Source organism: Anabrus simplex, chromosome 7 (assembly GCF_040414725.1).
Source record: "Anabrus simplex isolate iqAnaSimp1 chromosome 7, ASM4041472v1, whole genome shotgun sequence".
In the NCBI taxonomy this organism is placed as follows: Eukaryota; Metazoa; Arthropoda; class Insecta; order Orthoptera; family Tettigoniidae; genus Anabrus; species Anabrus simplex.
Window position 1 is genome coordinate 272,831,100 of NC_090271.1, and position 27,309 is coordinate 272,858,408.

Consider the following 27,309-nt stretch of genomic DNA (forward strand, 5'->3'; position numbering starts at 1 on the left):
CGGAAGAGTTTCATTCTCGAATTGGCTTTCCATAACGCATCAATTATCTAATTATTAGACAGGCAAAGCATAATAATGTTTTTCTAAGTTAGAACTAGGATTTTAAGTCTTAGAGCCTTCAACCAGCCGCCACTCACATGGGGAACGGACACTGACCAGAACGCCGCCCGATGCGGGAACAGACACGCCTGGATTTTGACAATCTTCCATCTTGTCCAATGTTAGTAATTTCTTTCTCTTCCATTTTCTAGGCTGTTGACCGGTTTCCCATTTTGGGTGATATGATTGGACAATTATAGTAAACCTGGAGCCATGTTGTTGAACTGAAAGCACTTATTTATATTATAATAATTTAAGTTATCTCTGTGCCCTACTGGCAGCCATGATGTTGGCCGAAAAGTAACATTGTATTTTTGTAAGGTGGAACTAGTGAAGCGAAGATAACTAGTAGCCATGTTGTTGGCCGTAAAGCCTTAATTGACAAACACATTATTGATATAGAAATATAATTACGAGGATGCAACATTTTTCAAAAGATGTTACTCTCTAACACTTAAACTGATATTTTTTTTGTTAGAAACGTGGCCAGAGAGTTGAATGGTTAGTAGCCAGGAAAGAATAAACAAAAACTATGGTCTTTCGGACGCTATCTTCTAACTTCCATGGTCACTTGAAGTTTCTCAATGAGATAACGGAATATTAAATCACGGAAAAACCGACAATTACATAAAAAACACATATAAAAGTTAACCTGATTAACCGCTTCGACGAACATTAATCCACATCCGCATTATACATATTTCCAGGAACTCTTTCCTCCTTCATTTGGTAAAATTCAAAGTACTATTATTATTATTATTATTATTATTATTATTATTATTATTATTATTATTATTATTATTTTCCTTTATTTACATGGCATGACTCAGGCAATAAAGCCTGCTATTCATCGAATCTCACTTAAAAAGTAAAATATAATTAATTTCGCCAAATAATAATAATAATAATAATAATAATAATAATAATAATAATAATAATAATAATAATAATAATAATAGCGTGTTACCTCCGGAGTGGCCCCATGCAGTTGTTTTGAGATGAAACCTGACAGGCCACCTTCACTTCTGTGAGAATGGGGTCCTAGTTTGATGAAATCTAATGTTGGAATACGCCACACACACTCAGTCCCAAAATCATCGAAATTAACCAATGAAGATTAAAATTCACTAACCGACCGGGAAGTAAACCCGGAACCCTTCGGACCAAAGGCCAGCACACTAATCATTTGACTATGGAGTCGGATATGAAAATAATAAAATAATGGGCTGTTAAATTAGTCGAGACAACGTAGCATCTATTGATTCAACTTGGTTGAATTTTTTTGTCACCCGCTGTTCTTCAACCCACACACCCAACAAATACACACATGCACGCACACTCGCACACATTACTAAAGCAATGCACACACTAATATAATTTAATTAAATACCAAGTATAATATAATATTTTGAATAATTTCCAAGCGAAAAATCAGAAAATACTGCAGAAGAGTGCAAAATGCTTCCAAGTTAAGAAGCCCAAATCAAGAGTGCAAAGCAAATTAAATTACTTTCAGGAAGTCTTATTACCTTTCCGCGCCTAAGAAACAGCTCCTCCGGCCCCTGCATAAAGGAACGGAATTTTAAATAACTAATAAACTGAGTAAACGAGGCATAAAAGTAACAAAAACTACTCCGTATATTAACTACTTTCTACATAATGTTGAATGCAACATACGGTTCATGACACACTACAAATCAAGCAAAAACAACGTAAATTTCATTCAAAATATATATATGTATACACTCTTTTCACAGGGATAGGATGGAAGACAGGATAATGTACATTTATTCTAAGTAAGTCATCATGCACAATCAATGACTATATCATTAGAGATATTCCAAACACTGTTATAACACATGAATGTAATTTGAGATATCTGAAGCCATGTCTCTTCACTTTCGATTCAGCCAATTTATAACTGTTAGGTTCTTGAATCTTCCGAAAACAATTTAGAGTAAATTAATTTATAAACTAGCTGAAAAAGAAACAATTCAATGCACGGTAACTACTTCATTTCACGTAATAATTAATAATAATAAATAAAATTAATTACAATCAATACATTCATTCATTAAATGAAGTTATTCCTTTTTCAAGTATAATATTGTTAACATACGTTTCCTTTTTCAGGTAGTTTGTATATTTCAATATTTCAATATTTATATATTTACTAGCTGTAGTACCCGGCGTTGCCCGGATAGTTTTTGAATGTTTACTTTTAATATTTGTATTACCAGTTAGTTGAGTGTGAAGTGAATGCTTATAGAATTCTTTTTGAGATGTTGATTTTACGACTTATCATGTAGTTTTATAGTTATTTAGATGTATCTGACTTCAAGTTTTAGATTATTTAATTATCAAGTAAACACTAATCTCGGTCATTTTATACTATTTACTTTTAAGCCCTTCTCAGCTCCTGCCTCGATGGAGGCTGAACGTGGACTTAAACGCTATCCACAGCGTCACAGGTCGTATCAGCGACACATAAACAATGGATTTCGACATTAATATTGGTTATTTTCCTTATTTTTGCACGTCAGCCCCTCTCATTCCCCAACACCAGCGGGGGCTAGGTGTATCTGACCTCCACAGTAATGTTTTCTATATAGTAAGTCATGTGTATACCAAGTTTGATTGAGAGATATGCTAAAACATACACACATCCTTAAACTCTGTCCCTTTGGACGTTTTCAATTTTTTGCCAGTTCTCATCCGCCTGCCGAGTAGGACTGAGCTTTATCTTAAACGGCATCCTGAGTGTTACAGTTCATCTCAGCGACCCCGAAAACTATGGATTAGACACAAATTTCGGTCTTTTTGGTTAATATTTACATTTCGCCCCTACTTTAGAGGCTAGGAGTCTCTTACACCTACGGTATATTTCTCCAGACAGTAGGTCGAGTATACACACATGCGTCCATTCTCTCGGTCATTTTCGAAATTTTGTTTTTCACTTTTTCTCACCGCTATGCGAAAGGAGGCAGAATTTTGACTTCTAAAGTAATTGGAGCGTTACTATTCATCTCAGCGACCCCGAAAAGAATGGATTCGACACTATTTTCGATTATTACTACATCTCATCCCGTCGTAGGTGTGCTAGGGTTGTCATACCTCCACGCACTTTGTCTCCTGATAATAAGTCATAAGTGACCAAGTTTGTTTGAAATTGTTCCCGTAGTCCCGAAACGTATGGATTCAACACTAATATCGGGCATTTTCAGTCTTAATTACATTTCGTACCCTTATCTAAGGCTTCAAGGGGTGTCTTTCCCCCTTAGTATATTTTTCAGGTATTAGGTAATATTTGCATTAAGTTCTGCTGACAGTTATACTGGAACGTACAAAAACATCCTTAATCTCGGTCATTTGGATATTTTCTGTTCTTGACTCCTTCTCACCCGCCTGGCAAATGGGGATCAACTTGGACTTAAACGACAACCGGAGTGTCACTCCTCATTTAATCGACACCTAAAACCATGGATGTGACATTATTTTCGATTATTTTATATCTAACTCCCTTCCTAACCACTCACTACAAAAGGGGCCTTAATTTGGACTTTAAAAGTCCAGAGTGCCACTATTCACCTCAGCGACCCTAAAAACTGTGGATTCGACACTAATTACGATTATTTTTATATATCACCCTCCTTGCCCCCCACCCTAAAGGGGGCTGAACTTGAAATTAAGAATTTCCCGGGATGTCACTGTTCATCTAAGCGACCTTGAAAAGTATGGATTCGACCCTATTTTCGTTTATTTTTATATATGACCCCCTTGCCCCCCGCCCCTAATGGTTCCTGGGGTGTCTTATCCCCACGTGGTTTGTCTCCTGATACTAAAAATCCGGAGTGTCGCTATTCACTTTGGCGACCCCGAAAACTACGTATTCGACACAATTTTCGATTACATGTATCACTTCCCCCTCGCCCCAACGCCAAAGGGTCTGAACTTGGACTTTAAAAAATTGGAGTGTCACTATTCATCTCAGCAACCCCAAAAAGTATGTATTCCACACTACTTTGATGATTTTCATATCTCAAGCCCCCCGCCCCCACCCCTAATGGTTCCTGGGGTGTCTTATTCCCACGTGGTTTGTCTCCCGACATTAAAATTCCAGAGTGTTACTATTCACCTCGGCGACCCCGAAAACTGTATATTTGACACTAAATACTATAATTTTTATATCTCACCCCCTTGCTCCCCGCCCCAAAGGGGGATGAACTTGGACTTTAAAAAATCCCGGGGTGTCACTATTCATCTAACCGACCCCAAAAGGATGCATTCGACACTACTTTCGATGATTTTTATATCGCACCCCTTCGCCTCCCGCCCCTATGGGTTCCAGGGGTGCCCTCCCCCCACGTGGTTTGTCTCCTGATAGTAAAAATCCGGAGTGTCAGTATTCATCTCAGCGACCCTGAAGAGTACTTGACATTCTTTTCGATTATTTTTATACATCACTCCCCCCCTTTTCCCCCACCCTAAAGGGGGCTGAACTTGGAATTTAAAAATTCCCGGATTGTCACTATTCACCTAAGCGACCACGAAAAGTATGGACTCGACACTATTTTCGACTATGTGTATATATCACTCCCCCCTCGCCCCCACCACAAAGGGGGCTGAACTTGGACTTTTAAAAATTCGGAGTAGAACTATTCATCTCAGCGACCCCGAAAAGTATGGATTCGACACTATTTTCGTATTTTTATATATGACCCCCCTCACCCCCCGCCCCTAAGGGTTCCTGGGGTGTCTTACCCCCACGTGGTTTGTTTCCTGATACCAAAAATCCGGAGCGTCGCTATTCACTTTGGCGACTCCGAAAACTATGTATTTGACACTATTTTCGATTATTTGTATATATCACTCCCCCCTCGCCCCCACCCTAAAAGGGGGCTGAACTTGAACTTTAAAAAAATCGGAGTGTCACTATTCATCTCAGCGACCCTGAAAAGTGTGGATTCGACACTATTTTCGTGTATTTTTATTTATGACCCCCTCGCCCCCCGCCCATAAGGGTTCCTGCCGTGTCTTACCCCCACGTGGTTTGTCTCCTGATACTGAAAATCCGGATTGTCGCTATTCACTTTGGCGACCCGGAAAACTATGTATTCGACACTATTTCCGATTATTTATATATATCGCTCCCCCCCGCCCCCACCCCAAAAGGGGCTGAACTTGGACTTTAAAAAAAATTGGAGTGTCACTATTCATCTCAGCGACCCAGTAAAGTATGGATTCGACACTATTTTCATTTATTTTTTTATATGAACCCCCTCGCCCCCCGCCGCTAAGGGTTCCTGGTGTGTCTTACCCCCACGTGGTTTGTCTCCTGATACTGAAAATCCTGAGTGTCGCTATTCACTTTGGTGAACCCGAAAACTATGTATTCGACATTATTTCCGATTATTTGTATATATCACTCCCCCCTCGCCCCCAACCCAAACGGGCTGAACTTGGACTTAAAAAAAAATTGAAGTGTAACTATTCATCTCAGCGACCCCGAAAAGTATGGATTCGACACTATTTTCATTTATTTTTATATATGATCCCCTCGCCCCCCCCGCCCCCAGGGGTGTTTGGGATGTCTTACCCCCACGCGGTTTGTCTCCTGATACCAACAATCCGGAGTGTCGCTATTCACTTTGGCGGCCCCGAAAAATATGTATTCGATTATTTATATATATCACTCCCCCCTCGCCCCCACCCGAAAGGGGCTAAACATGGATTTTAAAAAAAAATTGGAGTGTCACTATTCATCTCAGCGACCCCGAAAAGTATGGATTCGACACTATTTTCATTTATTTTTATATATGACCCCCCTCGCCCCCCCTCGCCGCTAAGGTTTCCTGGGGTGTCTTACCCCCACGTGGTTTGTCTCCTGATATCAAAAATCCGGAGTGTCGCTATTCACTTTGGCGACCCCGAAAACTATGTATTTGACACTATTTTCGATTATTTGTAAATATCACACCCCCTCGCCCCCACCCCAAAGGGGGCTGAACTTGGAACTTTAAAAAATATCGGAGTGTCACTATTCATCTCAGCGACCCCGAAAAGTATGGATTCGACACTATTTTCGTTTATTTTTATTTATGACCCCCCTCGCCCCCCGCCCCTAAGGGTTCCTGGTGTGTCTTACCCCCACGTGGTTTGTCTCCTGATACTGAAAATCCTGAGTGTCGCTATTCACTTTGGCGAACCCGAAAACTATGTATTCGACATTATTTCCGATTATTTGTATATATCACTCCCCCCTCGCCCCCAACCCAAAGGGGCTGAACTTGGACTTTAAAAAAAATTGAAGTGTAACTATTCATCTCAGCGACCCCGAAAAGTATGGATTCGACACTATTTTCATTTATTTTTATATATGATCCCCTCGCCCCCCCCCCCCCGCCCCCAGGGGTGTTTGGGATGTCTTACCCGCACGCGGTTTGTCTCCTGATACCAACAATCCGGAGTGTCACTATTCACTTTGGCGGCCCCGAAAACTATGTATTCGATTATTTATATATATCACTCCCCCCTCGCCCCCACCCGAAAGGGGCTAAACTTGGACTTTAAAAAAATTGGAGTGTCACTATTCATCTCAGCGACCCCGAAAAGTATGGATTGGACACTATTTTCATTTATTTTTATATATGACCCCCCTCGCCCCCCCCCCGCCGCTAAGGTTTCCTGGGGTGTCTTACCCCCACGTGGTTTGTCTCCTGATACCAAAAATCCGGAGTGTCGCTATTCACTTTGGCGACCCCGAAAACTATGTATTTGACACTATTTTCGATTATTTGTATATATCACTCCCCCCTCGCCCCCACCCCAAAGGGGGCTGAACTTGGAACTTTTAAAAATATCGGAGTGTCACTATTCATCTCAGCGACCCCGAAAAGTGTCTTACCCCCACGTGGTTTGTCTCCTGATACTGAAAATCCTGAGTGTCGCTATTCACTTTGGCGAACCCGAAAAGTATGTATTCGACATTATTTCCGATTATTTGTATATATCACTCCCCCTTCGCCCCCAACCCAAAGGGGCTGAACTTGGACTTTAAAAAAAATTGAAGTGTAACTATTCATCTCAGCGACCCCGAAAAGTATGGATTCGACACTATTTTCATTTATTTTTATATATGATCCCCTTCCCCCCCCCCGCCCCCAGGGGTGTTTGGGATGTCTTACCCCCACGCGGTTTGTCTCCTGATACCGAAAATCCGGAGTGTCGCTATTCACTTTGGCGGCCCCGAAAACTATGTATTCGATTATTTATATATATCACTCCCCCATCGCCCCCACCCGAAAAGGGCTAAACTTGGACTTTAAAAAAATTGGAGTGTCACTATTCATCTCAGCGACCCCGAAAAGTATGGATTCGACACTATTTTCATTTATTTTTATATATGACCCCCCTCGCCCCCCCCGCCGCTAAGGTTTCCTGGGGTGTCTTACCCCCACGTGGTTTGTCTCCTGATACCAAAAATCCGGAGTGTCGCTATTCACTTTGGCGACCCCGAAAACTATGTATTTGACACTATTTTCGATTATTTGTATATATCACTCCCCCCTCGCCCCCAACCCAAAGGGGGCTGAACTTGGAACTTTTAAAAATATCTGAGTGTCACTATTCATCTCAGCGACCCCGAAAAGTATGGATTCGACACTATTTTCGTTTATTTTTATTTATGACCCCCCTCGCCCCCCGCCCCTAAGGGTTCCTGGCGTGTCTTACCCCCACGTGGTTTGTCTCCTGATACTGAAAATCCGGAGTGTCGCTATTCACTTTGGCGACCCCGAAAACTATGTATTCGACATTATTTTCGATTATTTGTATATATCACTCCCCCCTCGCCCCCACCACAAAGGGGGGCTGAACTTGGACTTTAAAAAAATTGGAGTGTCACTATTCATCTCAGCGACCCCGAATAGTATGGATTCGACACTATTTTCATTTATTTTTGTATATGACCCCCTCGCCCCCCGCCCCCAGGGGTGTTTGGGATGTCTTACCCCTACGCCGTTTGTCTCCTGATACCAAGTCATAAGTGTATCAAATTTGGTTGAAATCGCTCCAATGGTTTGGGAGGAGATGTGGTACAAACCCACCCACCCACCCACCCACATACATACAATGACTTTTATATATATATTTATACATTTATATATTCACGATCCCGGGAATAACTCTATATGTGAGTTGTGCGATCAACCTTGCGATCGTTACCACATTATCGCTTGTAAAAAACGAGTAATACCCCTGATAGGGTATTGTGCTTAATTACTTATGTAACTTATGTAACATATATACACAACTTGTGTGCATTTCTTAATAATAATATATTCAAAATTAATTTTGACAGACTGAAGAAGCTAACGATTATACAAGTTAAAGAACAAACATAAATGTAAAACTAATTTGGGTTATTTTTTAACATGACATATTCAGGATTCTTCAAATGATGTTCTCGATTTCAAACATCTATTCTGTGTGTTTTAGCAGAAAATATCATCCGAAGATGCATGTACTTCAGTTTTTAAATTCAGTGTGCTTTGTTGTGAAACAATTTGCACTTTTCACCATTTTAACAATCACCATCAAGTTGTGTTAACATGAATTGATGGTATCTGCCAATTAGAAGGCATTTTGCAAGCTGCATTTTGACCAAACGAAGTTCACGATAACATTTACGTTTCACATTTGAAACAAGGGTAGAAATAATTCAAGCCCTGGGGCTGTATCTGCTGAGGAAAATTTGGTGCTTGCAGTGTTTACCTGCGAAACCTAACCTAGTCTACAGGCTAACAAAACGCTTCAAATCCCGGAACAATATGTGAGGTGAATTATATCCAAAAGCATCTGCGAATGAAGCCATATCACTTGCCCTGGCTCATGAAGATTATGTCAAACGGCAAGCATTTTACGTTAATTTTCAATAAATAATGTAGGGAAACGCCTTCCCTGTTTGGTTGGTTTCCATTGATAATGATACATTTCAGGGACATCACCTGTGAGATTTTTGGCTGGGAAAATACGCATTGGACGATGCAACACGTTCTGTCTCCAGGTAGAAATTGTATACGATCCATTCTCCTTCATACATAGTCAGTGATACCATAATTATATTGCAGTGGTGGGCACGGACTGAGGACGATCCTATCATTAAACAATGTAATGGCACCATTCATCATTTCTACAACAAGGCAATTATTTGATTTATGTCCCACTAATTACTATTACGGTTTCCGGAGACGTTGAAGTGTCAAAATTTAGTCCCGCACGACTTGTTTTATGTGCCTGTAAATCCACTCGCACCAATCTGACGGATTTTATCACCTTCAAATACCACCGGACTGAGTCAGGTTGCCAAGTTACCAAGTTGGGATCAGAAGGCCATCGTCTCAAAACTCTAAGCCATTCATCTGGCTATAACGAGGCAAGGGTCTGCTTCAACCACGCGCTCGGTCGAGTGATAACTTACGATGACGATCTGATACATCGGATTCCTGAAGACTGGATTGAGAGCACCAATCGAAGAAACAAAACCTTTGACATAGGAGGGATTTAAACACATAGCTCCAAGGTGACAGGGTCGCAGCATAGCAAGTACGCTACAGTGATACTGGCTGAAACCCACGGTCGGGCCATAGCAAGTACGCTACAGTGATAGTGGCTGAATCCCACGGTGTTTTCCTATTTGAAGTTAATTTTTTGGCATGACCCTCAAGACGCTCATAAGCCACGTGAAGATTTAGTAACACCGCCCTGCAAGACCGATTTGAATTCGCCCGCGAAGCTATCTAATTGGCTAAAAGCAGCAGGTGATAAAATGACAAGGGCCGTGAGACATCGAATTATTTTTTTCAAATTATTTATCACTACGAACACTTCACTCGAAAGCTCATATACACAATTCAAGTTGTTTCCGACCACCCCATATATCGTTGTTGTGCCTCGAAATACCGCCATGTGACAATACTGAGGGTACAAATACTGACCCGCAACGCATGCATCACTCAGACAGAAAATTCGTTGATATTGTACATAAAATACTGAACCGTAGATGACAGAGCTCTTGGCTGAAATATTATTACATAGCGGTTTTACTTGGCGGAAAGTCGATATGTTACCATTTCTGTGAGTATTTGTTTGCATTAAACGTAATAGTATTTTTAAGAAAGGAACGTTTTTTTCTAATAACCCTTATGGATATATAACTATCAAACAAATCTATTACAAACAAGTTACAACCTTTTAGGTCATGTACCAAAACAGTAATATCAATAATTTACTGAGGAATTTTGCATATATGGTTAAAGATAATGAAGGAAGTTGGATTATGCTAGTAAATAATTACTGCTAATTTCTAGTCTCTATGTATTCGTGAGGTGGTGGAAGTTCCTCCATGCATTTCCTTCCATGCGACGCAAACTAGGTAATATTACCGAGTCTGACATAGAAGAGACTCATTAATTACATCAGGCCGGTAACGAGGTTTCCCATACAACGAAGTCAAAGTGAATTTTAGGTGTTAACAAAGTTAATTACAAAAAACACGCTTACACATGCTATCATCGTTTAATCATTAGTTTTACATAAGAGTTATGTAAATTGGTATTCTTAAACATCTATTTATAATTTTAAAATGTTAAGGCATTGCAAATATTTCATTTATGTGTGAATCTGTTTGGCGGTGTTGTAATTACAATGTTAAACTAGTAGAAAATACTATATCTACCGATAACTTGTATTATGGTTCGAATATCCAATACAGTTTAAACCTTACACTGCAACTGAATATTGAATTCAATAATGTGAAAGCTTTTCCTTCCCGTATAGTACATGTTTCAGGCACCATTGGCCCATCCTCAGCTGGCTTGGTCATTTGACACAGACACCATAAATACAACTGTAACTGCATGAAAAGTTATACAAATATAATGATGAATCATGAAAGATAGAAAAGTTCTAAGAATGCAATTTAGCGTGACTATCTTAAAGAATTCCCATTGTTACACACTTCATAAAAAGATGATAATAATTTTCCAGTATCTTCTAGTCGTAAAAATGGACCGAATATTCATCGGGGTGAATTTTGTGGAATCTTCTCTTATTTAAATGTGGTGGAACCGATTTTACTCGTAGGACAGAGCTTATTATGAAAAATTTCAACACGAAAAATCAGGTGTTAAAATTACTGGAAGCCTTTATGCCCTTTGGAGTTACCCGTCCTTCGCTCATTTGAGCAAACCCTGTCTTGTCCACTCTGTATCACGTCGTGCTGACGTTTGACTGAAAAGTCAGTATTATTTTAAGTAATCTTTAGCGCAGGACTTTGGTGTCTGTATAAAAAAATTTAACACGTGTATTTGATTTTCAAAAAGGACGATATGTTTTAAGGTTATATCCTTCTGCCGTTTTTGGTTACAAGTTGTTTACGTCACACCGACACAGATATGTCTTGTGGCGAATATGGTATGGAAAAGGGCTAGGAGTGGAAAGGAATTTACCGTGGCCTTAATTAAGGTACAGTACAGGCTTTTTCCTGGAATGAAAAATGCAAAAACACGGAAAATCATCTTCAGGGTTGCCGACAGTGTGGTTCGACACACCACCTCCCGAATGCAAGCGCACAGCTGCGTGCCCCTAACAGAATGACCAACTCGCTCGGTCGTGAGAGGTCTATGTTCGCAGCTCTGTATGGCGTTTTTTACGAGGAACTTCCGGTTGCCTATCTGTTAACTCGCTTCATCCATTTGATCTGCTTTGCTCATAAAATTTCTGCGCTTTTAAAGACTATGACGAGCGACTGAAAATAAGACTATTGGGGTATGTAAACAGTTTATTTCAATTAGTATCTCCGAGGGTACGTGATTAATAACAAGACCTCGTTTCTAAAGTTAAGGTTGTTAAATTATTACAATTATGGTAAAACCTGGAGTCTATCACTCACGGTTAACCATCCTTGTGTCCAAGACAGTTAGGGCTTCAAATCTCTATAGAATGGCAGCGAGGTTATCCGGTTCGAGTCCCGCTGGTAGAAAAAAATTACAATCAGAATGTTGGCCGGTAGGGTAGGAGAGGTAGTGGTATTCAGTTTCTAAATGCGTGCTAAAAGCCTGGATTCAGTTCCAAACCTATCCACAGTGTTAATGTGGAGTGATGCTGTTGCTGGTGATTTGTCCGTCGGGTGGAACGTTAAGCTTTGAACAGACCTCTTGTTATTCCATAAGAGTACCGGGCGAGTTGGCCGTGCGCGTAGAGGCGCGCGGCTGTGAGCTTGCATCCGGGAGATAGTAGGTTCGAATCCCACTATCGGCAGCCCTGAAAATGGTTTTCCGTGGTTTCCCATTTTCACACCAGGCAAATGCTGGGGCTGTACCTTAATTAAGGCCACGGCCGCTTCCTTCCAACTCCTAGGCCTTTCCTATCACATCGTCGCCATAAGACCTATCTGTGCCGGTGCGACGTAAAACCCCTAGCAAAAAAAAAATCGCGAAGAGTAGGCTGTGAGCCCACACCGGATTTCACCCTGTCCCTACCTCATTATTCGTACCATAAACATTTCACACCCAGGCGCGCATATCGTCAAAGAGAAAGACCTACATCAGGCGAGCCGAATATGTCCTCGGTCACTCCCAGCGGTAAAATACACATGAAAAATAAATATTTAAAAAATGATGATAATAATAATTTCGTGTGGCTATCTCTAGCGGAGTGCAGCCCTTGTAAGGCAGACCCTTCGGTGAGGGTGAGCAGCATCTGCCATGTGTAGGTAACTGCGTGTTATTGTGGTGGACGTTAGTGTTATGTGTGGTGTGTGAGTTGCAGGGATGTTAGGGATAGCACATACACCCAGCCCCCGGCCATCGGAAGTAACCAATGGAGGTTAAAAACCCAACCCGGCCGGTAATCGAACCCGGGACCCTCTGACTCGAAGGCCAGTACGCTGACCCTTCAGCCAACGAGTCGGACAAAATTGACGGTTAACGTAGCGTACGCCATGTAAGCGCTCAGACGGCTGTTTATTTTTGTACTTCATCACTATAATCATGACTGCGCTCTCTTTTGCCGCGGGTTAATGTTCAATGCCTCCAAGTCTCCTTCTGTGAATGCTGTACACGTATGAGTATTTAGTCAGCGCAATGGTTAGTCGTCAAGGGAATTCCAGCTGATTCGTTCCTTGCGAATAGACTCTTCCATGAACAGACATCTGATTGAAATCACAGACATGAACAGTGATTGACCATCGTAGCGGAATCGACTGGCACAATTGTCCGGAAAAGCATGAAATTCGGACTCGGTCCCATTGATAAAACCAATTCGCAATTGTGAACATGATAGGCCTTATAAGCTTTTGAGGTTTTTCCATGTCAGAAAACAATTATTGGCAAAGTTCACATACGGAAAACGATACTAAGCAAGGGGAAGGATAACGAAAAACGGAAGATTCATTAAGCTTTGTTTCGTTTATGTCCGTTTCTAGGGGGTATATTCATTAAATAACATTCGTGGAGACCAAAGGGACCCAGCTGAGTCCGGTGCAGCTTCCTACATTCTGTCACCACGCGTAAGAAACTTCCCTGTTAAAAGGATTACCGGTTGTTCTTTTTCAGATAAATTCTCTCCGCGCTTTAATGTTTCAACAAAGGATTACAGATACGGTACACTACCTGGAGCTCTGCATGTAGACAAATAAAATGGTGTGACTTGTTGGTGAGAAGGAATCTTCGACATTGAGACGCCAGTTACACAGGTTGCTGAGGCTATATGACATATTTTTAGTGTGCTTCTTTTACCGATTTTCCCACATCCTTGAAGGTTTGAACAAGTGGACTTAGCCTAGATTTATGACCAGATGATCTTAATGAACCGCTATTGCGAACTGTTTTTTCTGTGGTGTGCTGCGTGAATATGGAGAGGAGTGTGTTGGGACAGGCACAAACGCCCCGTCTCTGAGTCGGAAGAACTAATCAGATGAAATTAAAATCACCAACCCAACCTGCAATTAGACCCGTGACACTCTGAACCGAAGACCTTGACGCTGAACATTCAGCCAAGGAGATGAGTATTATTGTTATTTATTTATAAATGGATGCGTTGCCTGAAAACGAAGATTAAAAGAGTAACTGTGAAGGTATACACGGCAGATCCCGGGATGGCACTCTGTATAGATATGACTGTTCTGAGACTTAAATTATTGGACACGAGCTACGAGAGTGTGATTGTGGATCGTAGCTTAGAATTTTGCATCATTGGTCAGTTAGTTTCCAAACAGCCGCTGCCTTGAGAAGGAGGGAAATTGAAGTGCATGAAAGGGTCGTTCGCATCAGTGCGAACAGCTCTACGTGACGTGTCAAAATGCAATTGCTTCGTCAGAAGTTGTAGATGTGGGCAAATCATCGTCCCTACAAGCCGCTTCGAGCAGGGCATTGAACAAGCGGTCGCTGCCAACGATGAAAAGCCAATATACGACCCTGAAATGCCAGTGAAGTACACTGCTACTACTAATGATACTACAAATTTTAACTTCGCTTCCATAGGGGACGGTGGGCTTCCTAGACGAAAACGCTATCTCTCAGTCCAGGGAGGTGTTCGGAGAAGGTGACGGAGTTGGAGACCGCGGCTATTCTAGGAACTGCCCCGGTTTTCGCCTTAGTACAGGAGAATGGAAAACCATTAGAAACCACTCTCAGTACAGCCGAAGGTAGGAACCAGCCCCTCTCCGTCTCCCGAATACAGAGGCGTCGTGCCAGGGCAGAGCCGTGACCACTTGCAGTCCTAAATATACTCGGCGTTCACCTAAGTACACTGTGCGAAATAAGTGCAATCGGTCTCCTTGATAGTGTGCATGATACAATTCTGTAGTTATCCGAGAAGTTTCGTCACTACCATCGACTATCTACGAACCTGAGTCATGGTATCCTGTCAGTTTTCATTTCACATTGAAGTGTTTACTCACAAACGACATGTCATTGATCTCCATAACCAGATTCATTTGTAGTGGGACACAGTCGTTACATCATGCAGTACATTTTCGCAAGGGATAAATCTGCACCGATGGACCGTTACAATATGATTACGTACCTAATACGATGTAGAACCATTTCTTCCCCGCAGAACCACGGCCACTCGGCGAAGCACCGACTTAACGAGGTGGAGGAAGGTAATTCTGTGGTACCTGGTGTAATAAGCGCAACACCAGGTCCTCCAATAGCCGTACACTGATGGACGCGGGTGATGTAGCACGAACTCGCTTCTTCAAGTCGGCCCATTTATGTTCAATAGGGTTCATATAGGAGTCACTGCATTCAAGCAAATGCTCTCTCTTGTTCTTCGAATCAGGCCTTCACAATCCTAGGAGTGGGGCATGTCGCATTTTCCTGTTGGAACTGGCCGTCACCATCATGGAACACTGCTGACATGAACGTCTGGATATCTGACAGCTGTTAGGCACTGGTGTATCGGAATAATTGGCCGCTGTGTGTTCCATGAGAACATCACCCATCAGCCTGTCTCCACCCGACCGTGCAACCACATGCCATAGATTCCGATGGAAACCGGCGTATACGCGGTTGGCCATCGACGTGATGAACCAGGAATCTGGATTCACCGGATCAGGCAAACTTTTTCAAATCATCCACAGTCCAATGACGATGATTTTGAGTCCACCTCAAGCGCGGCTGCCAGAGTTCAGTTGCGAATGGGTTGTAGACTCCGCAATCCCACGCGGAGAAGTGTTCACCCTTGTGGGTGGAGACGCTAGGTTACATCATGATCTCCTCTGCATGTCAACAAAGGTGATAGAATAGGGTAAATCTTAGGTGCTTCTAACTAAGGAGCATTAGCTAGTGACTACGGGTCACCAATCAGAGTCTGACATGATTTCCTAGTGCTAGGCTTCTCACCTCCATAATTCCTATCTGACATCCCTTGGTCAGCTCTGCTAACTTCCGTACCCCCCCCCCCCCCTCCACCTTGTCTGTGCAGGGTGTCCAAAAATTCTTCATACACAAGGGAAACCATTTCAATACTCATGAATGTCTCTGTTGTTATTCGTAATATGGTAAATATTGGCACTTTATTCGTTGAATGGATTTGTATCTCGGAATGTTGCAGGACCAAGTAATGCCCCCCGTACTCAAGGAAGATGGATAATTCCTAGAGTGCATTCAACGTGTGTGGTTGGTTGAGGCGCCGTTCCCAAACCATTTGATCGGTTGACGATGACCATTTGAATGGCTTCCACGGTCTTCGGACCTCAGCCACCAATACGATTTACCTGTGGAAATATTTGAAGTCCCTTGTCTACCACGTGCAGGTAAATACTACACCTCACTTTAAAGTTCGCATCATTGAAGCCTGTAGACACGTGACGATATCTTGATAGTTGTTCGACAAAGAATGGTGTAAACGTGTTGATTTTAGTTTTCAATGTATGGGAAATATTTCAAAACATTCTGTAAAGTTGTATTATTTAGTATTAGCATATAATATGATAATCGAAATTTAGTGAAACTGAAAATTCCTTCGCGATATATGGAGAATTTTGAGACATTCTGTGTTAGGTTTCCAGTTTCTTTCATTCTTTCTTCCCTTTATTATGACGATACGCACACTCTCCGTAGGGTTGGACCTTTCCCATTTCTTACCCTGCCTTGAGTTACGAAAGGATGATTGTCCAGTTAATTTTCCTCTTAAAGCAAATTCACCACCACTAAGAGGTACGTCTGGCCAAAACAAAATGACCTGTTGTTGTTCCAGAGACCCCAGAATAACCTATGAAAAGCTGAAGATACACACTGCATTTTAAAAATGACAGGTCATAATACAGTACAGTGACATTTAGTAACGTGCAATTGTTAAGGTGATTGAGGATTGATTGGTAGAGAAACAATAGATTACTCACCATGAGTTTGCGGTAGAGTAGGCGAACTTCTTCGAGCGGAGGGTAGCTCTCAACCACCCACGTGAGATTGTAGCTGTCCCAGGCACGACTGAAAGGGGCACTGCAGAACTCAGCAGGACTGGGTCGGCCTGTAAAATACTTAAACTTGAATATGCAGTAAATGACATCATGCGAGTAGATCGACAAGTTAACAATTTTAGAACACTGATGTTTTGTTGATCATTCAGCCCTAAGTTCATCATCAGCTGTCATAGATGACCTAGCTGTCATTGAAAAGCCATCCTCGGGAGATGAAGAGTGAGTTAGTTCCCCTTTGCTTTCCCCAAGGAGCTAAAAGCTGCTATTACATATCAGTCTGCCAACCCAATGAAATACATGAAACAGGTGACCCTATGAGCGACAATTTCACACCATTTGTAATATGGACTGGCTGCATAAGGAATGGCATTAATAGCATCGCACATACCTGTCACTTTCATGTTGTTAAAGCAATGAAAGTAATAAAATTGTTCTAGCCCATACCAAAAGATATAGTGCATTGTAAACCCTAGGTCCCACCGGAAAACAAAGAGAACATTGATAGGCCTAATACATTGAATTACAACATAAGGAAGAGATGTAGAGGGATGGAGTAAGGGAATTCTACTCATATTAATCACTTTATGTAATTCAGTAAAAATCATGTTGTTTTAAGAAATGATGAAATTGAGCATTTAAGGCTTAACATTATAAATTCACTGTACCTAAAATGTTATCGGACATGTGCAAAATTGCCTATAATAAGAAGGTAAATAATAATTTCGTGGCTGTTACAGCCAGTTTCAGCCCTCCTAAGGCAGACCCTCCGAAGGGCGTGGGCAGCTCCTACCACGGAAAATTATATGTTAGCATAAGCGGTGAGGGCAGTATCGTGTTTTGTGTGGTTGTTAGAGTTGATAGGGATACCACCAATACGAGATGCCGAGCCAAGGGACTCAGTCTTTTCAGATTGCAAACCCAAATAGCACAAACAAACCCAGCAATCGAATCCGGATCGCAAAAGCCTGGAAACTAAGACGCTCAATACTCAACCATGGACGGAAATAATGGAACAACGCCGCCGACGAATGAAGGAACAATGGGCAAAGATATGAGTCCAGAGAAGAAAGATGAAATAATGTGGTCGTTAGTAGGCCAACCGAAAAATAATAATCTACACTATACATTACAAGAGTTTACTGAAAACAGCTTTGGCAAATCCGTCCATCCGTTATACTGGACGGATTAGCTTCATTCCAGTTTTATTCTCTGCGAAATTACCTGCCGGTGAATCACGAGACATTAATTGGTCCCTAAGTTCTGCCTACTTTGAGTGGTCATGAATTGAAATCATTAAATAATCACCCCGTAATTGCAGGCGAAGGCTTACCCTAACCCGCAATACATTCTGTACTTAGTATGTTGCTAAGCGACTATCACTTTCATTGATATTCTTATTCAACTTACGTGATTTTTAACCTTAGTAATGGCATCGCATGCAGCCATGTTTGATTACTACCTGTCAAGACAGGGAGAATACACTTCTTCTCATGATGGAAGAATACTATTCTCAGCTAGATACTCTTTAATTCTCTGATTTTCCACAGCTTCTAAATATACTCAACAGATGGCAGAACGGTCCTAGTAACTTATATGCTGCTAGGAGAAAACAGTACACGTACAGACGGGAAAGTATCAAGTCGATTAGCCTTCTGTATGGCCATTAATAAAACGCAAGGACAAACGCTTTAAAAGGTGGGTAGTCTACATCCCCAAACCAGCATTCAGCCACGGCCAATTGTAGTGTATATTGCAGTATCTCGGGCAAGATCGTTTGAAAATGTTAAGATCCAGATACGCCCGAATGATCGAAGCACAGAGAATAGGAAAGAAGACGTGTTTAAACTAAATTACGAATGAATGAATTATGTACCGGTAATAAATGTTCATAAAACTATTGAAACAGGCAGGCAAGACAACATAACTGCGACAGGCATATCATGGCGAGTTATCTGACCTATTTGTGAGGAATGATGCGGAACAGCATGGGTACAATAATAGTAATAATAATAATAATAATAATAATAATAATAATAATAATAATAATAATAATAATAAAAATAATAATAATAACAATATGAATAATAATAATAATAATAATTGTACAGGAAGGTACACCTCAACCTCTTGCATTTAAATGAAGCGCCTGAAGAACGCCATCTAACATGCAAAAGAGTAATGTGTTATTTGATGGTTTCCTAAACTGATTGGATTTCTTTTGTTTTCTTGGGTGTATCACAGTTTGCAACAGCTATTTCAAGAAGTTTGAACTTTTCTCCATAGATGTCTCTATTTAAGAACTGATGTCATGCAGTCTGGTGCAAAGTGGAATAACCAGAAATTTAAAGAACTTTTGTGTTTATAGGTTTCTTAATTGAATCTATCATTCCTTATTTTGATATTTCTAAGATTGCAACACTTCTAGCCCATCCCGCCGACTTGGGATTTTGACCAATAGGAAAATTCATGTATTTATTTTTCTGCCAATCATAGGCTTCTTGTAACTTTTCGTCTGTCCATTAAAATGAGGGGGTGTGTCCGGATTTAGTCCTTCGAACCTTCCTCTCGGGTATGAAAGCTGACGCCTTTTCGAGCTAACTTGTCTTATTGTCGTATTACTGAGTGTGTGAGGAGAGGAGGCGAGGGTCCTCATCCTTCGGCAGGCAGTACACCAGCCCAGGTAATGGCCACCATATTTCTATTCTCAGTAGTTATCTCCGCAAGCCGACCCGAGGAGTAGTTTCCCTATCTTTAGTAATGTAACCGTACATTTTGTAAGATATAAACCTTTCTTTCTTCTCATGCAAAAGTAAAAGTTAGTCAAAAGTACTTAACTGAAAACCGCGGATAGAGAGTGCGTTACCCTCTCGAATTCCCTTCAATTAATCTTGAGGTGATTACGATTTTGTAACTGTTTTTCACTTGTAAATTGTAAATTAACTTGTCCATCTAGTCACCCCAGTATTTTGGGATTAGCCTCTTCATCATCGGGCCGCAAGCCCAAGTAGTTTTAACCTTTGATTTCAAGGAGTTTAAGTGTACACCTCTATACATTTTTGAGTTTTGGCCAGTAATTTAAACTGTTCTTTTTCACGAAGGCCCGTTAGTATGGGTATTCGATACCCCTGTATTATTTCTTAAAATACAACTGCTACAGTCTTGTTAAATGTAGGTTGTGCCCAGAGAGGCCAGAAATTGTAAAGTTTATTGTGCAAAACTAAAAGTTAAAAGTTACTTTGAGTAGGCCGTAAGAGTTTGGGAGCGTAGTCTCCTTGGTAGAATTCGTAGAGCATGTAAGCCCTTCCTCGTAATGTAAACTGGGTGCCTTTGGAAGGCCGTAACTTGTAACCGCTGGAACAAAGTGCACTTGAAAATTGTATTTTGCGAGATTTTTCTCCTTGTCTACCTAACTAAACGCAACATTAGTGATGTTGGGACCTTTGGAAATTATGACCATGAAGCTCAAAATTGTAACTTACTAATTCTTGGTTTTCTTGTTTGCCGATTTTGTACAAAACTTGCTCTGTACCTGAAATCTTGTTCTTTCACCAAGTGAATAGTTTTGTTAAAATTTAATATCTGAAAAGAAATATAACCTTTATTTTAAAGTTTAATTAATCTTTGACTATCGTAGATAGACCCATTCAAACTCGCCACCTTCTTTCACCACTGCGTTCCAAAGAATACCCCGGAACAATAATAATAATAATAATAATAATAATAATAATAATAATAATAATAATAATAATAATAATAATAATAATAATAATAATAATAATAATAATAATAATAATAATAATAATAATAATAATAATACATATATATCCCTTGTTCATGACACGGGATCGGGAATGAGGTGGGATGAAACTATAGGGAATGTTTTATGGCTGGATGCCCTTCCCGACGCCAACATCAGTTGAGGAGTTAATAAAGATAAAATTAAATACGGAGGTGGAAGGAATTGGCCGTGGCCTATGAATAGAAAATGTCCGCATATTTTCGTGGCAGTGAAAATGGGGAACAACAGAAAATCATTCTCAGAACAATCGACCGTTCGTTTTGAACCCACTCGTCTACCGAATGTAAAGTTTGGTTCCAAATCTGTAGCGGATTAATATGCGCGGCCAAGAATAACAATAAAAATATTCTTATCTATTACTAGTTATAAATTTAATTGATCACAGTAGCTCAGTTATCCATTTCATAAGATAATGGGTACGGCTCTAGTTGAAGTCATGCACATGTTTACATGTGTTTAAATTAGACAGTCGTATGGATAGCTTCTAGCAGGTTTAAGACCTCCTATTCGAAAAAAATTCTGACCTTCGACGTCTCCTAATCTCTCCACCAATTTCAGTTGCATTAAATAAATTAGGTTATTATTATTATTATTATTATTATTATTATTATTATTATTATTATTATTATTATTATTCAACTCCTTGGCTGAATGATCAGCGTGGAGACCTTCTGTTCATAGAATCTCGGGTTCGATTCCCGGCCGGGTCGAGGATTTTAAACACGTGCGATTAATTCTTTTGTCTCGGGGACTGCTTGTTTTTTGTGTTTGTTCCAAAATTCTCCTTTTCATATTTAGACAACGCATTGCAATGCCAACCACCACGGAAACACGAAATAATGGTTACATCCCTCCACATACTGTTGGCGTCAGGAAAGGCAGGGCCAAATCCACAAGTGCGACACATTTCGCACCCACGACCCCACAGGGTGAGGTAAAAGGGTTAAAAATATTGTTATTATTGTTATTATTATTATCCTGGATTGTATGATCAGATATTACAGGGGGAGAAATATATCTCAATTCAAAAGAAGGATGTAATGGAACGTATAAGATAGAATGTTTGTCAATAAGTGAACTATGAAAAGTGAATCTTTCGACAAGCCTATTCCTAATACAGTGCCCTGTAGTTTATAAAAATTTGTACAGCCAATCTACAGTCAATCTATGATGGAAATATTTATTATGTTACCTGTCCCAAATTTAAGGAAAAAATGGAACTTGATTTTCAAAGCAAAGTTACAAAGAATCGAGGAAAACATGGAGCAGCTGTATCGGAGGTACGACAAAAGGTTTATGGCGTATGGCAAATATTTCAGGCTGAAATTAAATATATAGAATTAGATGTACAAACAACTCATCGAAGGTGTTATATATACATTACTCAAGCCACTTTCTTGCGTCTGTCATCACTGTTTATCGGGAATTGCAAAGAGTATCTCGTGCAATGGCCGGTAGGCTGTAAGTTTCAAATAATGGCGGCAGGGAAACATCGAATGTTTCAAGAGAAATGTTTTACAAGTAGACACAAAAGACCGAATTTATTTAATTCACCCTTTCTAATCTCCTAGTACCTCTGCTGAGGTGATACTCTACCACAAACGGAGACTGTTTAGTGTGATTACCTAAAAGTGTGCGTGTAAAACTTTGGCGTTCAGTTGGTTTTATTTTTTTGTAAATATTTCATTGTTTTCTTCGTGCATTGTATTCCGGATCGTTTTTGTATTTTTTCTACGACTACAGAACTGTGTTTTATGCTGATGCTGGTGTCACTAAATCTTGTTTGCATGTTTTATTGAATGTATCTCTAGGACTATATGTAATAATGAAATACATCTGCCTGTCTACCGGCCGTCCTAAACATCATCACGTCCAAACAGTAGAGTGGAATTACATGACATTTTGCACAAACGTTCTCAGAGTGATATGTCATAAGAGTAATTATATTTGATTTCAAAATATTGTCCGGCTCCTTGGTTGAATGTTCAGCGTATTGGCACATGTTTCAGAGGCCCTTGAGTTCGACCCCCAGCTGTATCTTAAATTGTTCCTTTTCTTGGCTCTTTACTGTTGTTCTTGCTGTCCGCAACATCCCTGTAATTCATACGCCGCATACAACACAATCCTCAGCCCTGCTTTAGTCTGTATTTTCAACAAGTAACCTATTTGAAAATGATATTCATTAATATGAACTTCTGGATGTTTTATCTGTTTTCTTAATGCGATTTATTTGAAGCGTCGACCTATAGAGACCTTTGGTCCTACTTGCACCATGGGATATGAACTTGCGTGTAACTGGAATGAAGGAAGTGTAGAGTGTTGAATGTGAGGAAAGGAACGTTAAGGACAACACAATCACTCAGCCCCAGGCCAGGGATATTAATAATTTTCAATCAAAAACCCCTTTCCGAACCGGGAATCGAACCCAGGGCCGCTGGGTAACAGGCCGATGCGTTTTCCCCTGCACCGTGAGGAATTGTTTAACCATACCAAATGTCAAAACTGTGTTGTTAGTCCCGTATTTGAACCAGTTGTCCGATTGAGATTGTGACGTGAGTGTTCGTGAATTTTTCTCATCACATGTAAGGAATGTGAAAATCCATGTGTTAGCTAAACACTTACCTGATAGCTCCATGTACTTCTTGGCGCGACCAAGGGAGTTGTCAGCCACACAGCTGTAGTTACCGAAGTCGGAACCTTGAACATTGCGGATGGTGAGGGTGTGTTTGTTCCCGCGCGTCTCCATGGTGCGGCGATCAGTGGGGTCGAGCAGTAGATTGTCCTGGTACCACATGACCTGCAGGCATCAGAGGAAAGGGCTTTAGCACTGACGGAAATTGGTCCGTCATACACACACAAACTAAACAAGTCTTTGATCTCAGAACTCGAATGTAACTCGACTGGAATACTTCCGACACATACGAATGCATTGACGTCTGCCTGACCTCAATGCAAGGGGTTATTTTCATGTCAGTCTGTGCTTACAGAGGCTGAAACAATGCGATGGTTATCAAAGTGTGGGATGTGATCCGGCTGCGAGTATTACTGTCTTAAATATTACACCAATCATATTTTTTGTCAATTGATTTGAATTTACAATAATAATTATCTGCTAGTGACTTTGCTACAGCATAAGGAACATCTTTTCTCTCGTCCGGTTTTTTTGAGAGAAATTCTTCACTACCGCGCATAGAAGGAAACTCGAGACCTTATATCTCCACCGGTGCACAGTTCAGCCCTTAACAAAAGTTAAGAATACTATGCTTGTAATGGAAGACTGGAAAACTACATAACATAAGCCTAGTTTGGTTCATTTTCAAAATAATATTTCAAAGAACTTAAAATTAACATTATTATATAGTTCTGAAACATTAATAAATTTACTTGAAAACATTTGTCGGTTACAACACCTGTCTCTTAGTATTTTTAATTACGTTTGTCACACACGCCTTGCTTACATTTACCTGTTCTGGAGTTATTCAGCGACACCACACCTGCCCACGCCAATGATTTGCATATTAAAATGGCTATACATACTAGACTTTATTTTTCGAGACAACAATGATAAATTTAATGTACTTTTCATAATTTCTTAACCACGAAAAAATCACAGTTTTTTCCATTTTATAAATTATTTTATTAATTTTACATAGCTATTCTTTATCATGTTATTTACACTATGACCTAACAACTATCTGACATACTTTTTAACCAAATGACATGAAAATATTTGTACCAAAGTAATTTAACATTTATGGGAAATGCTTCTTATAATTTTTTACTAAATCGATGAAGGGTAAAGGCTTCAAGAATTGTACTATATTTTCACCTCTGTCAATTTTCAATAATACTATGCATATCACTAAATTTCAATCCCTTCGACTATGATGCACTTTGATCCTCACTTTGAAACTATGTACATCGCGCACAACTCAGCGTGATACTGAAAAAATGTGCCCTCTCTATTGTTTTATTACGCATGGTTGTATTTAATATTACTGTTTACAGTACGCAATATGTTACTTGTAACTGTAGGCCTACCAGGGGGTACACCTTCCCCTCCTGTTTGTATTATGCACCATTTCTGTTATGGCCACCTCTGATAGCAACTCATAACTTTAGAACTGTTGTGAATGTTTTTACGGTGATCGTTAGATTGCTCTAACGTATACATTGGAATGAACTCTGGAGGGCCAAGTCCAAAAATTCAATGTTGAATTTGGTAAACATATCCTTATGCTGTTGCTATATTTTGTGTTTCCGAAGTTGTCTTCTATATCCCTGACGCCTCCTCCCATTCCAACAGCCTATCATAGTTTATAAATTTAATACTTTTCACCAACCAAGGATCTCTTTTATAACTTGTGGCCGTCCAAACACATCCTTGGACCCCTTTATAATGGGAGCGATCTTTGGGCTACGCGTCTTTTCTAGCTAGTTCGGTACTGTGTGCATCTTGAAGTAGAACTGAGACTGGCCCCCTTTGGAGCTGAGGAGGCGTGGGTCACGGCCTGAAGGAGGTCCAAACTAAATGTTATGGCAGAATAAATCTAAGTAAGTGAATGTTCCGGTGTGTGAAGTACATGGAAGTCTTCATCGGTTTTTCATTTAGAATGTACTAGTTAGGCTTTTCATCTTCTCCTATAGTAGGACCTTCTGCCCAGTGTTAGGACTTAGAATTGTATTCGCCACTGATAAATTAATCAAATGTAAGGTATTACGAGTGGTTACCTTCATAGTTCTCTTCTACTCGAATCGGGTGACTACAATATCTTGAGGTCTAAATTTTAAGATCCGTTCTCGGCTTTAAGAGTTTTTCCTTTTAGTAACCATGTACCATAGTATTAGAACCTGTTTCTTTTGGGCTCAAGCCCCCTTAGGTTTTTCCTGTGATATTTATCGGAGTCTTTGTTTTCCATCTCAAGTCATTTTTTTTAAATCCGGCCTTTAGTAAACATTTATTCTTGTTTTTCATGGCCGCGTAAGTATGGGTCACTTCAAGGTATACCTTGATCCGTCACAATTTACAGTGATACGCCCCTGAGAATCCACTGAGCAGACGGACTTGTGGATGGTTGAAAGGGACATGATTTTCTGTTAAAAATGCAGGTATAAAGGATGGTCCTTATCCCTTGCAGCGCCTGCATAGACCTTCATTCATCACCAGTCCTCACTGTGCCATACTGTGGGAATGTATGTTTGCATGACCTATTTACCCACTGCCACAGTACGATGTATTTGAGGGGAGTCATGACTGAATTTCTCAACTTCTACAATTTAGCATTTACTAAATTTAAAACACAAAGCAAAGAACCACACAAAATTTGAAATTCTTAAATTAATTTGTTGGAAAGTTATTAACATACAACATACAATATTTATTTGTATATGTTACATCGAAAATGCTCCCAGCGTTTTGAGTTATAACTTGACAGCCTTGACAATAATACTCATAGACTTAATAATAACTTTGTGTTTTGCAGTCATATGTTTCTCATTATTCATAAAATAGGCAAAACTCTTGTTTAGTGACAACTTAGGAACAATAACACACTATGAAGGTATATATTCAACAGATAATAAAATTCAGAACTACTTTTAACTGCTGTATATATTAAAATTTCATCAGAAAATTTCAGGTGAATCTAATAAGAACTGAATCTGATAACTGGATTTTGTACGTGGCAATGACCTGATAATATTTTAAGCAAGAAAAATTGAATTGAAATTTTTAAGAAACATACGTGAATTTTTATTTAATTTTTTTCTATTTGCTTTACGTCGCACCGACACAGATTTGTCATAAGGCGACGATGTGATAGGAAAGGCCTAGGAAGTGGAAGGAAGCGGCCGTGGCCTTAATTAAGGTACAGCCCCGGCATTTTCCTGGTGTGAAAGTGGGAAACCATGGAAAACCATCTTCAGGGCTGCCGACAGTGGGGCTCGAACCCACTATCTCACGATTACTGGATACTGGCCGCACTTAAGCGACTGCAGCTATCGAGCTCGGTATACTTGAATTTAAACTGCTCTACACTGTAAGATAATCTCTCGGATTTTGCTCTCCTCTTACACACAGCGTAGGCCTACTACAAGGTATATATATATATTCCAGCAGGATTATTGAAATTGTAGCTCGAAAGAACTTCGATGCCATATTGCCTGACAACGTGAGAGAAAAGGGTGTATGATTGCTCTAAATAAGTCGTGCCACTACCCTTTAAATCCAAAACTTAGAGCTTTAAAAATAGCGTTAGAACCAAAGTGATAACTGGATTGAAAATTAGGAAGAATTGGGAGAAATTGAAGTTTAAAATTTTTAATTTTACTTTTGGTTAAAAACGCAACATTTCACTTATGACTCCTTTTAAGGTTCATTTTCCTGTGCACATGTGCATGAGAAGATGAACTCAAATAAAATGCTTTA

The 27,309-nt window shown here is 40.2% G+C and overlaps 1 protein-coding gene across 1 annotated transcript in view; it reads right to left on the bottom strand.

The window, feature by feature from the left end:
• LOC136877107 (lachesin) overlaps positions 1 to 27,309 on the bottom strand; it is a 1,203,705-nt gene that overhangs the window by 16,971 nt on the left and 1,159,425 nt on the right. The window contains exons 6-7 of the mRNA XM_067150922.2: positions 23,505 to 23,679; positions 17,006 to 17,133 (exon numbers count right to left, since the gene is read on the bottom strand). Of these exons, the coding sequence (XP_067007023.1) occupies positions 17,006 to 17,133; positions 23,505 to 23,679 (303 nt within the window). The remainder of the gene's footprint in view (positions 1 to 17,005; positions 17,134 to 23,504; positions 23,680 to 27,309) is intronic.